The 17,434-nt window shown below is 38.8% G+C and overlaps 1 protein-coding gene across 2 annotated transcripts in view; it reads left to right on the top strand.

The window, feature by feature from the left end:
• EFHC1 (EF-hand domain containing 1) overlaps window positions 1-17,434 on the top strand; it is a 63,241-nt gene that overhangs the window by 2,660 nt on the left and 43,147 nt on the right. For both annotated transcript variants that reach the window (XM_039217471.1, XM_039217470.1), the window contains exons 2-4: window positions 5,095-5,316; window positions 8,540-8,827; window positions 13,767-13,916. In XM_039217471.1, the coding sequence (XP_039073402.1) occupies window positions 5,095-5,316; window positions 8,540-8,827; window positions 13,767-13,916 (660 nt within the window). The remainder of the gene's footprint in view (window positions 1-5,094; window positions 5,317-8,539; window positions 8,828-13,766; window positions 13,917-17,434) is intronic.

Genomic DNA, 17,434 nt, shown 5'->3' with positions numbered 1-17,434 from the left:
TCCTATACATGCAAACATGTGGTATTTGTCCTTCTCTGCCAGACTTATTTTGCTCAGCATAACACCCTCAAGGTCCATCCATGTTGCTACACATGGCCAGATGTCATTCTTTCTCATTGCCATGTAGTATTCCATTGTATAGATAAATCACATCTTCTTGATCCATTCATCAGTTGATGGACACTTAGGCTCTTTCCATGATTTGGCTATTGTTGAGAATGCTGCTATGAACACTGGGGTCCGTGTGCCCCTATGCATCAGCACTCCTGTATCCCTTGGGTAAATTCCTAGCAGTGCTACTGCTGGGTCATAGGGGAGTTCTATTGTTAAACTTTTGAGCAATCTCCACACTGTATTCCAGAGGGGCTGCACCAGTTTGCATTCCCACCAACAGTGTAGGAGGGTGTTCTGGGCTCTATTCTGCTCCATTAGCTTATGTATCTCTTTTTACCCCAGTACACACAGTTTTGATTACTATAGCTTTGTTTTTTTGTTTTTTAATTTTTTTAATGTTTTATTTATGTTTGAAGGAGTGCAAGTGGGGGAGGGGCAGAGAGAAGGGGACAAAGGATCCATAGCCGGCTCTATGCTGACAGTAGCCATCCTGATGTGGGGCTTGAACTCATAAACTGTGAGATAATGACATAAACTGAAGTCAAAGTCAGATGCTCAACTGACTGAGACACTCAGGTGCCCCTGATTACTATAACTTTGTAATGATAGTTTGAAATCAGGAAATGTGATACCTCCAGATTTGTTCTTCTTTCTCAAGATTGCTTTGGCTATTTGGGGTCTTTTGTGGTTCTATGTGAATTATAAGATTGTTTTTTCAATTAATGTGAAAAATGCCATTGGAATTTTGATAAGGATTGCATTGAATCTGTAGACTTTGGATGGTGTGGACCTTTAAACAATATTAATTCTTCCGATTCAAGAACACAGGAAATCTTTCCATTTGTTTCTGCCTTCTTTAATTTCTTTCATCAGTGTCTTACAGTTTTCAGTGTATAGGTTTTTCATGTCCTTTGTTAAATTTATTCCTACATATTTTATGGTTTTTGATGCTATTATAAATGGAATTGTTTTCTTAATTTCACCTTTAGATATTTCATTGTTAGTCTATAGACACACAATTGATCTCTATATGTTGGTTTTGTATTCTGCAACTTTACTGAATTCATTGATTAGTTCTAACAGTTTTTTGGTGGAGTCTTTAGGGTTTTCTGAATGTAAGATTATGTCATCTGCATACAAAGAGAGTTTTACTTCTTCCTTTCCTGTTTGGATGCGTCTTACTTCTTTTTGTTGCCTGATTGCTCTGGCTAGGACTTCTAGTACTATGGTGAATAAGAAGAGTAAAAGTGGGTACCCTTATTTTCTTCCTGGTCTTAGAAGAAAAGGTTTCAACCTTTCACCGTTTACATCTTTTTATATTTTGTATCCATGAACAAATTGTTGGAGCTAGAAAGGTTTTCAATACTTTAGTCCTTTAATCTTTATACTAGAGTTAAGAAGTGAACACATCACTATGTTACAGTTTTAGGGTATTCTGAATCCGATTGTATGCTTACCTTTACCCAGGTGTTTTATTTTCATGTTACTAATCAAGGCCTTTTTGTTGTAACTTGAAGAACTTCTTTCAGCATTTCTCCTAAGGCAGAAAGAATCTTTAGTGGCGATGAATCTTCTTGTGTTTTGTTTATTAGGGAAAGTCTTCATCTTGCCTTCATTTCTAAAGCATATATTTCCAGATAAAGTGTGCTGGGTTGGCAGTTTCTTTTCTTTCTTTATTTTTGAGAGAGAGAACAGGCATGAGCAGGGGAGGGGCAGAGAGATGGGGACAGAGGATCTGAAGTGGGCTCTGCCCTGACAGCAGAGAGTTTGATGCAGGGCTCGAACCCACAAATGGTGATATCATGACCTGAGCCCAAGTCAGATGCTCAACCAACTGAGCCATCTAGATACCCTGCAGTTTCTTTCTTTTCGCACTTTGAGTAGATCATCCCTTTGTCTCCTGGCCTGCAAGATCTCTGCTGAGAAATCCACTGATATTTTATCAAGATTCCCTTGTATGAGAGAGTTTTTTTTCTTTTACTGCTTTTAAAATTCTGTCTTTGATTTTAGACAGTTTTATTATGTGTCTTGGAGAAGATTATTTTGGATTGAGATTTTGAGGTACCTATAGCTTCATGAACTTGAATGTCCGCATCTCTCCCCAGGTTTGAGAAGTTTGCAGCCATTATTTCTTTAAATAAGCTTTCTACCCCTTTCTGTCTTCTCCTAGACAAGGAATCAGTGATGCATATGTGATTTCTCTTGTTTCCCATAAGTCCCATGTGCTTTCTTCTTGCCTTCATAGTTTTTTGCTTTTGTTTTTTGTTTTATTTTGTTTTCACTCCTCTGATTGGATAACTTCAATTCATTCGTCTTCTAGCATACAGATTCTTTCTTCTGCTTGTTCAAGTAGTGTTCTGTTGAAGCTGTAGTTGAAATCTTCAGTTCAGTCATTGTGTTCTTTAGCCCCCAAATTCCTTTGGTTCTTTTTTATGTTGAACTTCTCATTTTGTTCCTTTGTTGTTTTCCTGATATCATTAAATTGCTTATCTGTGTTCTTTGTAGGTCTCTGAGTATCTTTAGGACAATTTTGAATTTTTTTTTTTTTATCAGACAATTCCTGGTTCTCCATTTCTTTGCGGCCAGTTACTATAGATGGTGGAGTCATGTTTCCCTGATTCTTCATGATCCCTGTATCCTGCATAAGTGCCTTCACATCAAGAAGCAGTCACCTCTTCCAGACTTTATAGACTGACTCTAGTAAGGGAGTGGGTGGAGGCATGCTGAAGCTTGCTGTGATCCTGGGGCTACTGGTGTATGTAGGGCACCAAGTGCAGAGGTGTGTGGCGGCATTGGGTTCAGACTGGGGGACAAGATGTCTCTTTGGCCCAGGCCACTGGGATCTACAGCACTGACAACTGGGTAGTCCTTGGTAGATAGTACAGGGGGTCCACAGTCCTTGGTAGATAGTACAAGGGGGTCCTTGAAGATAATAGACCTTCAAGGACTATTGGGGTCTTTAGCAGTACCTCTGGATCCAGCAGCCAGGGACCAGGGCAAGCAGCAGTGGTGGCTGGAGCAGGTAGTATACACATTCTTGGCTGCAGGGTGCCCGCTGTGGGTGCCTGTGTAGTGCCAGGGGCCATTTGCAGACACACACAAAGCAGTGGGAGCCAGAGCAGCCAAGGGCCAGGGCCATCTAGGGGCTCACTGGTAGCTGCAGAGACCCTGGTTGTTGGCTTGTCCTCCTGTGGCTGCGCACTCTCCTCTCTGGCATGCACGCTGCACTAGAGGCCTGTGATAACTGATGACGGTTGGGTCATGTGCAACGCAGCTGGAAGGGCTGGTTCAAAGTGCATGAATTGGGGAGGGGTCAGCCAGGGGTGTCCGTGTTGGCATCTTGCGCTCCAGCAGCTGCAGAGGCCAGAGCTGGCTGCCAGGGTGGTTCCCAGGCTCTGGTGGAGACATGGGGAGGGGAGGAGATGGGGAGAGGTTTGGATGTCTGGCATCATGAATACCTGGGGGATAAAAGCTGGTGACATCTGCAGAGGGTACCGAGTGGCTACAGCTATACTGGCCCTTGGCTTTGGGTCAGTGGTCCTAACTGCCGGGTTTGTCTGCAGAGCAGGTGTCTGCACACCACAGTCATTCCCACTGAGTGGCTGCTGCCAGTCACCCTTCCTTTTCTTCCGTGCTCCTAGCTGGCTTTGTACCCTTCAGCTTTGCCCATCTGGGTGGGATGAAACTGAAGTGGGACCTTTGTGGACTGCCTCAAAAGACTGGAGAAGCTGGTTGCTCATCCTGCCCTTCCTTCCTGGCCAGGGAACCTCTTTCTGGCCGGAAATTCCTCTTGGCACTGAACAGTGCTGACTTGGGGGACGAGATGACGCAGGCAAAAATGAAGCTGTCTTCCTTCTCTCCTTGTATAGTTATTCTCAGATTTTTTGTTTCACTGTGTTGCTACAACTTCCTAGCTGGACTCCAGAGCGCTTCCAGAGCTGTTTTTGTTCATGGATAACTAACTGTTCAATTGCTGATCTTTGTGGAGGGATACGGAAGCTGGGGTGTCCTATGTTACCATCTTGGTCTCTTCTCTGCCTTCAAAAATATTTCCTTTCCACTTTTTTCTTTTTAATTTAATCTTTTGTTTTTTAGTTACCCCCAAAAATGTGTTCATTGCAAAAAAATAAATTAAAACCAACATAATTCATAAAGAAGACAGAGAACGTCCAAATCCAGTTTCTTTTTATGCACATGTTTGCATATTTCTAATTATAGTATACATGTAATTTTATATGCTGCTTTTTTGGGCTTATTAAATCATAAACATTTTCCCCAGATTGCCATGTGGTATTTAAAACCAATATTTTAATGGTTGCATCAGAGTCCATTAAGTGAGTTTTCCATCATTAACACATATGTTTGTCTTTTATGTTATTTCCAATGTTTTACTATTGCAATTAACATTATAATGGTCAGCTTTAGACATATTGTTCTTTCCCATAATTTTGGATTATACTTTTAAAATAAAGGATCAAGGGTGGAATTATTGAGTTCAAGACTTTGAATATATAATACCCATTTGCTTTTCAAAGAATTATCGGAATGTATCAGTGTTACTATAACAAGAAGGGCCTTTTATTTCAGGAAAAAATTCATTTCACAGAGTCGGATCTTCTAGGTTCCATGGTTTGTGAGCACTAGATAAGATTAAAAACAGGAAGAATTAAGTGAAGGATTAAGAGTATAGATGAGATAATATTTTAGCTTCTCATGAAAAGTGAGCTGGTAATTAAATTGAGCATTCTGGAGGAGGGCTTTAAATTTATTTTAAGCTCAGGCTGCTGTGTTTCTCCCTGTTCCAGACCAGGTGTTTCAGCTTAAAATATAAGAACCTTCTAGTCTCGGTAAACTTTTTGATGTAAGGTCTGTGATGTTTGTAAGCAAGGGTTTAAATTTATGATGTTTTTGAAAGTTAGCTCTTTTAACTGACACATATTTATATAATATTATTAGTGAAACACTTCTCTTCTTCCTCAGAAAACAGCATTTCATAGAAGCCAGACGCTGGGCTACAGGAATGGCTATGCAGTTGTTCGACGTCCAACAGTTGGGGTAGGCGGGGCCCGACTTCCGGTCAACCAGCTGTCCCAGACCAAGCTGGATGAGTTGGCCAACAGGGCACCGGCTCTGACCTATGGCCAGCCTAAGCAGGCCCCACCTGCGGAGTTTATTCCTGCACATGTGGCTTTTGACAAAAAGGTATCATTTGGGACCTCAGGGTACCTCTTGAGTTCAGATTACTGAGAGCCAACTGTTGGCAGAAAAGTCAACAGCAAACCACAGGTTTTCCAGAGTGCTCTGAGGGGAAAATTGTTCAAATGCCTCAACCTTTTAGTCATAGACAGCTGAGCTCAGGATTGAAAGAGGCTTTCTTTAGTCAGGAAGCCGGTTACAGAAGATAATTCCCCGTAGCCTTCACTGCAAGATTTTCCTAATACAGTTAAAGAAAAGGTGGATGATTTCTGAGTTCTCGAGTTCATATTGCTCCATGTTTACCAGCTCGGCGCAGTCTACTTTTTGAAAAGTCTTGTCCATAATGATGACAAATCCTTAGTCTCTATGAAATGCAAAATGTCCTCATGACAATAACTCGCTCCGTCTTTGATCAGTTTTGTCCAGTCCGTCTCCATAAGTTTTTATTTTTCAGGGAAAATTTCAGATTTGGCACAAATAACCAAAGGGTAGTGTAATGTTATTGTTTGTTTTTCATTTACCCTTATGCTTTTGTAATGTGGGCTGTTTTATTTCCATCTGGTGACAATTCCATATCATCCTTGATTTTCCTTGTCAGTGAGCCTCCTCTTTTAACTAAAGTGCGGTAGTCCTAACCCTGGCCGCACCACAGAATCCCTACTGGGACTTAAGAAACTGAAATACGTACCTAACCCTCATTGATTCTAATTTCCAGATGATGTTTATGTATAACCGGGTCTGAGAACTACTGATCAGTTCTTATGTTTGCTTTCCTAGCCTAATTTCTTTCTCTCTTTTTTTATTTTTCTTTTCATTTTATTATTTTTGTTAAATGTCTATACTATGTTCATCCAGCTAGTCAACTTTCATTGAGTAGCTATTGAAACTAGAGACTGGAAGTTCTAAAGTAACTTGGTGGTGAAACTATACTATTTACATTCATAATCACTTTAACATATCAGCCAGAATCCTTATAATCCCCCTTTCCTCATCTCAGTGAACTCATCCGATAGGAACACGTTCACATACCCATTCACAGGGTGAACTATAAATATCCAGTAACAGATTCAGTCAGTTATGTGACTGGGTGTTTCTTTACCTTTTTCTTGTTGCTCTGTGAGTCTACAGATAGTTTCACCCCCAGCCATGCCCCTAACCCCAACTTTGGCCTCAGGCAAGCCAGTCAACCACCCTGAGTCTCTGTTTCTTCCTTTGTACAATGAGGGAGGTTTAATTAGTTGATCACTTCTGGCTTTCACATTTTGTGTATGTATATATCGGTGGCTCAAATACAGACCATTTCACGCATGAATTATCACGTCCCCACTAGCAGTGATCATGTCTCCATTTCAGTTATTTACAGTTGATCTAAAATGTTCCTTGAAAATGGTCTTTTATCTTTTGCTTTTAACATATTATCTTTCTCCTTTAAATGCGTATTCCTTTCAGCCATTTCATCTTTTTATTATGAATTTTAAGGCTTTTACTCCATTATATGCATATTTGCCTCTGCCATTGCCTACTCTCTTTTGGTTTTTAATCTTGTTTTTACAAAATAGACACTACACCTTTTTAGCAACAGCACTCATGTATAAGATATTCATCTTCCCATTCATCAAGCTATATTTGTGTTTTCACCAAAGGGTCTCCTTAGTTTGTTCCTCTAATTCTAGTAGAGATTTAGGTTGACACTCTTGCCTACCTATAACACCATTCTAGTATTTTCTCTCCCTGAGAAGAAAGATTAAAAATACAAACAGAAAAATAGAAATTTTAAAATTAATCCCAAAGGTTATCAACACAAGCTTTTAACGTTTAAAAAATTTTTTTTAATGTTTATTTTTTTGAGAGAGAGTGACAGAGTACCAATGGGGGAGGGGCAGAGAGAGAGGGAGACACAGAATCCAAACTAGGCTCCATAGCTCTAAGCTGTCAGTACAGAGACAAATGCAGGGCTTGGACTCATGAACTATGAGATCATGACCTGAGGTGAAGTCAGATGCTTAACCAACTGAGCCACTCAGGTGCCCCAAGCTTTTAATGTTTTTTAAATGTGCAATTGATGTGTCATTTTGACTTCCCACTGATGCATCCCGGAGGGTTTGCTCTATCTATCTACAATGAGGGTATTTACATGCCACCCAAAGATGCTGTGGTAGATGGATGATTTGACTCTCATTCATATAAATTCTCTAAGAATAAATATGTCATTAATATGCATTTACAGGGGACTCTTATTTAAAGAAACGGACTTGAGCCTTCATTTTCATTTTGAAACCAGAAATCATAGTTGTGCCCAAATTTCTTACTCTTTCCAAAAATTCAAAGAGAGATTTTTGACATAGAAGTGAAGCTAGGAGAGTTAAGGTCTTTAAGCCATCTCATCAAGGAACATAGTACTAAATAGTCTATATGTTTGAGTATCTCTAGCAGACGTCAGCAGACTTTCTGTAAAGGACCAGACATAAATATTTTGGGCTTTGCTGCTGTCTTAGTCTACTTGAGCTGCCATAATAAAATACCATATACTGGTGCCTTACATAATAGACATTAATTTTCTCACAGTTCTGGAGACTGGAATTCTAAGATCAAGGGTCCTGCCGACTTGGTGTCTGGTGAGGGCTCTTTTCCTGGCTTTAGACAGCTGTCTTCTTGCTGTGTCCTCACATGGCCTTTCCTCAGTGTGGGTATGCTGAGAGAGAGATCTTCCTCTCTTTACAAAGCCATCAGTTCAGTTGGACTAGGGACCTCCTTTAAGCTTTCTAAAGTCTCTGTCTCCAAATGAGTCATATTTTAAGGGTTAGGGCTTCTACATACAAATTTTTTGGGTGGGGAGACACAGCAGCAGTCCATAAGGTCCCTATCACAACTATTCAATTTTGCCTTTGTAATGGGAAAGCAGCCATTAGCAAATACATGTTAATTATTTACATAATTATTTGTGGATACTGAAATTCAAATTTCATATCATTTCCATGTGTTGTGAAATTTTGTTTTTTTAACTATTCAAATATGTGGGGGGAAAAACATTCTTAGCTTGCAGGTCATACAAAATCAGGTGGCAGGGATAGATCTGTCTCACAGACCGTAGTTTAGTAACCTTCGATTTAGAAAATAATAATGATGAGTATTCAGTTCTCCCTTAGTGGTTCTCTTTATAGGGAATACTTGATATTTTTTGGATGAGAGACTAATACAATGCCATTTCTCCCTGCTTCATTTGTTATAGGTGCTGAAATTTGATGCTTATTTCCAAGAAGATGTTCCTATGTCAACTGAGGAACATTATAGGATTCGTCAAGTGAACATTTACTACTACCTGGAAGATGACAGCATGTCTGTCATGGAGCCTGTTGTGGAAAACTCTGGGATCCCTCAAGGCAAGTTAATCAAACGCCAGCGGCTTGCCAAAAATGACCAGGGGGACCATTACCATTGGAAAGACCTCAATCGAGGAATAAACATTACAATTTATGGCAAAACTTTCCACCTCGTTGACTGTGACCGATTCACACAGGTATAGTATATATTTCTAGAAATTGTGATGTCTGAAGCATCATTCTAATTTACGTAAGGATATGTTTTATTTATTAGGGTAAGAGGAAGATTCCTGTCGTCTGTCCCATATGGATTATTATACAGGTTGAGTTGGTGTTTGCGTGTTGCTGATATGTGTCAACACTGTATAGTGACATCACTTTTTTCACATATCCTTTCAAATAAAAGTAAACCCTCATCATAGCTGAATCATTTGATAAGAAACCAGCTCCATGCCAGTGCAAATGGAAAACGGGAGGTAATACCTTTGATGGGATAGAAGTATGAAAGAGGCATTGGACAATTTATCTGAAGTATGAATAGATAAAACTTCTAAAATATCTCTAAAAAATAGAATTACCTTTATTAGTAGATATGAGCCTAACATTTTTTGTGCAGTTCATATTTGTCCTGTAAATCATATTTGCTGTATTCTGGAGAAATATTGCTAACTAAAGAGTTTCTGAAATCATTTTTATTTTATTTTTTTTTTACTAATAGTTTATTGTCAAATTAGTTTCCACATAACACCCAGTGCTCATCCCCACAAATGTCCTCCTCCGTGCCCATCCCCCCCTCCCCCCCACATCCATCAGTCCTCAGTTTTTGTCAGCATTCAAGAGTCTCTCATGGTTTGCCTCTCTCCCTTTCCCCCACCATTTCCGCCCTTCTTCTCCCCCTTGTTCCTCCGTCAAGTTCCTCCTAATCCTCCTATACGTGCAAACATATGATATTTGTCCTTCTCTGCCTGACTTATTTCGCTCAGCATAACACCCTCAAGGTCCATCCATGTTGCTACACATGGCCAGATTTCATTGTTTCTCATTGCCATGTAGTATTCCATGGTATAGATAAACCACATCTTCTTGATCCATTCATCTGTTGATGGACACTTAGGCTCTTTCCATGTTTTAGCTATTGTGGAGAGTGCTGCTATGAACATTGGGGTACATGTGCTCCTATGCCTCAGCATTTCTGTATCCCTTGGGTAAATTCCTAGCAGTGCTATTGCTGGGTCATAAGGGAGTTCTATTGTTAGTTTCCTGAGGAACCTCCACACTGTTTTCCAGAGGGGCTGTACCAGTTTACATTCCCACCAACAGTGTAGGAGGGTGCCCGTTTCTCCACATCCTCGCCAGCATCTAGAGTTCTCTGATTTGCTCATTTTAGCCACTCTGACTGGCGTGAGGTGGTATCTCAGTGTGGTTTTGATTTGTATTTCCCTGATGAGGAGGGATGCTGAGCATCGTTTCATGTGTCTGTTGGCCATCTGGATGTCCTCTTTGGAGAAGTGTCTGTTCATGTCTTCTGCCCATTTCTTCACTGGGTTGTTTGTTTTTCGGGCGTGTAGTTTGGTGAGTTCCTTATAGATTCTGGATATTAACCCTTTATCTGATATGTCATTTGCAACTATCTTTTCCCATTCCGTTGGTTGCCTATTAATTTTCTGGGTTGTTTCCTTGGCTGTGCAGAAGCTTTTAATCTTGATGAGGTCCCAACAGTTTATTTTTGCTCTTGATTCCCTTGCTTTTGGGGATGTGTCAAGTAAGAAGTTGCTGCGGTGGAGGTCAAGGAGGTTGTTTCCTGCTTTCTCCTCTAGGGTGTTGATAGTTTCCTGTCTCACGTTCAGGTCCTTTATCCATTTTGAGTTTATTTTTGTGCATGGTGTGAGAAAATGATCTAGTTTCATTCTTCTGCATGTTGCTGTCCAGTTCTCCCAACACCATCTGTTAAAAAGGCTGTCTTTTTTCCATTGGATATTCTTTCCTGCTTTGTCAAAGATTAGTTGGCTGTATACTTTTGGGTCCACTTCTGAGTTCTCAATTCTGTTCCATTGGTCTATGTGTCTGTTTTTGTGCCAATACCATACTGTCTTGATGATGACAGCTTTGTAATAGAGGCTAAAGTCTGGGATGGTGATACCTCCCGTTTTGGTTTTATTTTTCAGTAGTACTTTGGCTACTCGGGGTCTTTTGTGGTTCCATACAAATTTTAGGATAGTTTGTTCTAGTTTTGAGAAGTATGCTGGTGCAGTTTTGATTGGAATTGCATTGAATGTGCAGATAGCTTTGGGTAGTAATGACATCTTAACTATATTTATTCTTCCTATCCATGAGCATGGAATGTTTTTCCATCTGAAATCATTTTTAAAGGAGAATACTTGTTTATATTGAGAAGAAGCCTCCATTTCCTCTATTTCATAAATATGGATTTTTGACAACCTGAAGTTATGTGTGTGTGTGTGTACACACATATACAGAGAGAGGATCCTTTCTTTACTGCAAAATGTAGGTGTTAAAAAGTCAATTATCAATTTGTTTTAGTTAAAAATTTTTCTAAAAAAAATAAAAATAAAAAATAAAAATTTCTAGAAGTGAAGATATAGTTTCTGAATTACTTTGTGCTTTTCATCTCATGTTACCTAATGCCACATGTGATTAATCTTTACCATGCACCGAGCTCCTATGAATTTATTTATTTTTTGCATTTAGTTATTTATTTAGCAAATACTGATTTATTGCCTGCTCTGTACCAAGCATGGTCCTTGGGACAGGCCAGGGATATAGACCTGCCCTTATGAAGCCTATTACATTCTGGCTGGAGGAGACAAACAATGAGCAAACAAATAACATGTCAGATGCCGCTAAGATCTGTGGGAGAAACTAGAGCTGAGTAAAGGGGAGCAGAGTGTAAGGGGGGCACTGTGTGTAGAAGCTGGTCAGGGAAGACCTCAGTGATAAGACGACCCATGAACAGAGACCTCAAGGAAGTGAAGAGAGGAGACCTGGCATCCGTGCCTTTCCAGAGCAACAGAGAGAAACAGTGTAGAAGGTAGAAGTACTAGACCATCTTTGAAATATTGTCCCTTTTAAGCATGTTTTGATCTCTCATGTTTTAGGTTTTTAAGGTCCCTATTTTTAATCATAGAGCAGTTTTGGAGTTGTGTCAATAATGAGGAATTATAGAATTATATAAATTTCAGGTATTACAACTATTTTTATAATTGACTCTTTATGGACAATTTGAATTTTGGCAGTTCATTACTGACTGGCGATCTAAGCCAGTTACAGTCCATTCTCATTTTTTATGGTACTTCTGTTCTATAAATCACCATAAACCCTTAACTAGCAAATATGGATCTGTTGCTCCTGGGAGGAATACTGGGGTAGGTTTCTATTACCTTATTGTATGTGTTTTTCTGTCTAAAGATGCCATATTTAAAATATCTTGCTGAGTCATGAACATTGAACTCACAGCACTGGAACTCATGCCTGAAGGAAGCTTATCTAACATGTATTTTATTCTTAAGGCACATCACAGCCACCTTGTGTGTGTGATAAATGTACATAACATGAACTTTACCACCAGAACCACCTTTGATGTACAGTTTAGTGACATTAAGTGCTTATCACAGCCTCCTTGCATTTAAGTGATAATTGACTAGAGCTGTGTATTTTAGGTACTGATAATTAGATCAAATTATGTTTTCATAATTTGGAAACTTCAGGAAGCTTCAGGAAGCTTCTGCATTCCTGCCAGAATTCTGCAGGTAGGTATGGTTAACAAAGGGCCTAGTTATCTGTTGAAAGCAACAGAAAGGGATAAAACCTCCATTAAATACCTCAGTCAATAACTCTGCTTCACTAATACACCATCTCAAGGGAGAGATATTGTTAGTCATTATCTCCATCTCAGTAGTTTTAATATACATTAAGATCACAATATTTTAATATTGAAAAGATATTTGAAAATGTTGAGTAAAACTTTGAAGACTAAACTTATAAGCTAGTTAGCAGCAGAGCTAATATTAGAACCCAAGTGTCTTGGCCCTGAGTCCTGTGTATTTTCTGTTGAATTGTCTGAAAGCAAATCACATAATTCCCAGAAGAAAACCAGGTTTCAGATTAATTTCTAGTTCCAGAATGTAAACTTATTGGCTGAGATTGTTCTTTTCTTTTCTGATTATCAAAAGTGTTGTGATTTTAAGAAGAAATGTCAAGTTATATTAAAAGATATAGTTACTGAAAATATTATACTTATTCATAATTTAGCAAATAAAATAAGATCATATCAACTTTATTTTATTTTGAAATGTTCATTTATTTTTGAGAAAAAGCATGAGTGGGGGAGGGGGAGAGAGAGAGGGAGACACAGAATCTGAAGCAGGCTCCAGGTTCTGAGCTGTCAGCACAGAGCCCAATGCGGGGCTTTGAACTCACAGAGTGTGAGGTCATGACCTGAACTGAAGTTGGATGCTTAACCGACTGAGCCACCCGGGTGCCCTGATCATATCAAGTTTAGATGCTTTCCTTAACTTTTTCTGGTGAGATTTGAATACTTGGTTTGTCTTTCCTATTTTGATAAAATGTTTTCCGGTCTAAAATAACCATTGAGTGTGCTTTTTTGTTTCCTTTTTGGAAGAGGGTGGGCATGGGGGCTTAATCACATACTTCCTTTGGTGAGTTGGAAAACTGAGAATTTGATTTTAGCTTAACTTTGCCATTTTTTAGCTTGCCCCCACCCCTAACATGAACTACACATTGTTTGAAACTGTTGTTGGGTTTCAGATGTATGTGTGTGAGCAATCCCTAGGACTTACTCTGTTTTGGGGCACCTAAGTAAATTTCATTGTTCTGAATTAGTATTTAGAGCCAATTACCTTACTATCACATCTTCCAATTAGCTTAGCATATTGCCTAGCAGTTTTATAGTATAGAATACTTAAGGTGATTCTCAGTTATTTTCTGCATTTTAGTGTTAGGTCACTTGGAGGTGTAGTGCTGCTAAGATGTGCCTCAAACTGCAAACTTATGGTTAATTTGGACAATGGCATAGAAATTACCCTTCTCTTTACACCATTTGTTAAAACTTCAGGAAGCTTCCAGAAAGATGATCATTATTACTTTTGAATGATTTAGGTATTTTTGGAAAGTCAAGGAATTGAATTAAATCCACCAGAGAGGATGGCTCTCGATCCTTACACTGAACTCCGGAAACAGCCTCTTCGTAAGTATGTCACCCCGTCGGACTTTGACCAACTGAAGCAGTTTCTCACCTTTGACAAACAAGTAAGTGATGTAGGAACCTATGTAGGTTTACTCATTTCCAAATGTGGTGCATGTTTATTAGCAAGCTATTTTGCTAAGATGTGTGTCTTAAAACATTACATCTGTAATTTAACCATTTGGATACAGTGCTATCTTTTCTGTTTCATCTAGAGTTAGAGGTACAGGAATGCCTAAGTTTTGTATCAGAGACCCAAAGGAGGTTGTGGAGTTAAGTCTTATGAGTTCCACCAAACTTTTTAATCTTAAAACAATTCCTGAGCTATGTCTGCTTCCCACTTTACATTTCCAACCAACTGCTACTTTTCTGAAATATGAGTTCATTTCGTAGCCTCCTTTGGGAAACCTAAGTAGTAAATTATTGGGAAATTTCAAAGCTATTGCATATAGGTAGGTTTCTAATGTTAAAACATTAATTTCACAGAAATCCCATTACCGATCCTTCCTTGTTAATTTTTTTTTTTAGAGAGTGCTTGCAGGCATGGGCGGGGGGAGGGGGAAAAGGAAGGGAGTGAGAAGGGGGGAGAATCTCAAGCAGGCTCCACACTCAGTGTGGAGGCTGATGCAGGGCTTGATTCCATGACCCTGAGATAAAGACCTGAGCTCAAATCAAGAGTTGGATGCTCAACCAACTGAGCCAACCCAGGAGCCCCCTCTTTTAAAATTTTATATGAATGAATGAGTACAGAATGTTCTGGGTATTTTCCAGCTCTGTTCCACCCACCCTATCCTCCCCATTGTGGGTTAGTATAGAGAGGCAGGTTTGGGTCATCTCCTTTCTGTACAAAGGAAAAGAGAAAATGAAGAGATCATCCTCACTGCTTCTTTGCTGCTGTTTCTCTCTTAGAAATGTAATTCCTTTTAGTTCAGACAATTTTGCCTAGCACTAGCATGGTCTTTTAAGGACATTCTTTATATCAGTCATATATCTGTTATTATTTTGTCTTTAAAGATTGTATTGTTGATACTGTTGCTGGAAGATGTTTGTTGATATATCTAAAAAAAAAAAAAGACTGATTAATAAATGAAAATTCTTTTCATACTAATTACATATAAACCATTCACATATACCTTTATTAATACATATGAACCCCTGTATAAAACACATTGATCTTTTTTCTTTTGTTTCTGTTTTTGTTTATTGATGTATAATTGACATACAGTATGATATTAGCTTTAGGTGTACAACACGGTGATTCAACAATTGAACTTATTGCAAAATGGTCACCACAGTAAGTCTAGTTATCATCTGTCACATTACAAAGTTTTTATAATATTATTGACTATATTCCCCATCCTGTTCACTACATCCCCATGACTTATTTATTTTATAACTGAGAGTTTGTACTTTTTAATCCCCTTCACCTATTTCACCCATTCCCCCACCCTCTCACCCTGCCACCAGGCTTCCCACTGGCAACAACTAATCTGTTCTCTGTATCTATGAGCTGAGGTTTTTTTTTTTTAGTTTATTCATTTATTTTGAGAGAGAGAGTGTGTGTGCACATGCGTGCGAGTGGGAGAGGGGCAGAGAAAGAGGAAGAGAGAATCCCAAGCAGACTCTGCACTGTCAGCATGGAGCCTGACACAGGGCTCGAACTCACAAATGTGAGATCATGACCTGAGCTGAAATCAAGAGTCTGTTGCTTAACTGGCTGAGCCACTCAAGTACCCTTTGTTTTGTTTTTCAGATTCCACATATAAGTGACATTATGCAGTATTTGTATTTGTCTGACTTGTTTCTCTTAGCATAACACCCACAGAGACCATCCATGTTGTTGCAAAGGGCAAGATTTCATTCTTTTATATGGCTGAATAGTATTCTATTGTATATATAAACCACATCTTCTTTATCTATTCATCCATTGGCAGATAGGTTATTTCCGAATTTTGGCTATTGTAAATAATGCTACAATGAACAAGGAGGTGCTTATATCTTTCAGAATTAGCATTTCATTTTCTTTGGATACTACCTAGTAGTGGAATTGCTGGGTCATACGGTAGTTCCATTCTTAATTAAAAAAAAATTTTTTTTTTAACATTTATTTACCTTTGAGAGAAAGAGACAGAGCATTAGTGGGGGAGGGATAGAGAGAGGGGGAGCCACAGAATCCAAAGCAGGCTCCAGGCTCTGAGCTGTCAGCACAGAGCCTGACATGGGGCTCAAACTCACAAACCATGAGATCATGACCCAAGCCAGAGTAAGACGCTTAACCAACCGAGTCACCCAGGTACCCCTATTTTTAATTTTTTGAGGCACCTCCATACTGTTTTCCATAGTGGCTGCACCAGTTTTCATTTCTACCAACAGTGCATGGGGGTTCATTTTCCTTTTAACCAATGCTTGTTATTTCTTGTTATACCTCATTGGGGTTTTGATTTGCATTTCTCTGATGATTAGTGATGTTGAGCTTCTTGTGCCTATTGGCCATTTGTATGTCTTCTTTGGAAAAATATCCATTCAGATCCTCTGCCTATTTTAAAAAATCAGAATGTTTGGGTTTTTGTTATTGAATTGTAGTAGTTCTTTATATATTTTGGTTGTTAATCCCTTCCTTATTAGATATGATTTGTAAATACCTTCCTTCATTCAGTAGGTTGCCTTTTCATTTTGTTGATAGTTTTCTTCATCAGGTAGAAGCTTTTTTAGTTTGATGTGGTCTCATTTGTTTATGTTTGCTTTTGTCTCTCTTGCCTTTGGAGTCACATCCAAACAAACATGGCTCAGATTGATGTCAATAAGCTTATTGCCTATGTTTTCTCCTAGGAGTTTCATGGTTTCAGGTCTCACATTTAGGTCTTTAGTCATTTTGAGATTATTTATGTGTATAGTTTGAGAAAGTGGTCCAGTTTCATTCTTTTTCATGTGGCTGTCCAGTGTTCCCAGCACCATTTCTTGAAAATACCTTTTCCCCATTGTATACTGTTGCCTCATTTGTTGTAAATTAGTTGACCATATAAGTTTGGATTTGTTTCTGGGCTCTCTATTCTTGTTCTGTTTATCTATGTGTCTATTTTTATACTATTTTGATGACTATAGCTTTGTAGTATCGTTTGAAATCAGGGAGCACAATGCCTCCACCTTTGTTCTTTCTCAAGAGTTTTTTGGCTATTCAGGATCTTTTGTGATTCCATAAAAATTTTAGAATTATTTGTTCTAGTTCTGGGAAAATGCCATTGGAATTTTGATAGGGATTGCATTAAATCTGTAGATTGCTTTGGGTAGTATGGACATTTTAACAGTATTAATTCTCTTAATCTGTGAGCACGAAATCTCTCTCCATTTACTTGTGTCTTCAGTTTCTTTCATCAGTATCTTATAGTTTCCATTGCTCTTTTACTTTGGTTTCTCTTTCACTGACTAATATTTTGGATCATAGTGAATTCTGCTTTCTTAGTGCAAACTTATAAGTCTGTTATTTAACACTTTCCAGCTGTCGACATCTGGTATATAATTTCAGATGTTTTTATATCTTTAGTGAATTTTTTTTTTTACCATCTGTGTTTACTGCATAGTCTTT

The sequence above is a fragment of the Hyaena hyaena genome, unplaced genomic scaffold, assembly GCF_003009895.1.
Source record: "Hyaena hyaena isolate Hyena2069 unplaced genomic scaffold, ASM300989v1 scaffold_694, whole genome shotgun sequence".
Taxonomy (NCBI): domain Eukaryota; kingdom Metazoa; phylum Chordata; class Mammalia; order Carnivora; family Hyaenidae; genus Hyaena; species Hyaena hyaena.
This window is presented reverse-complemented; position numbering and strand designations above follow the sequence as displayed.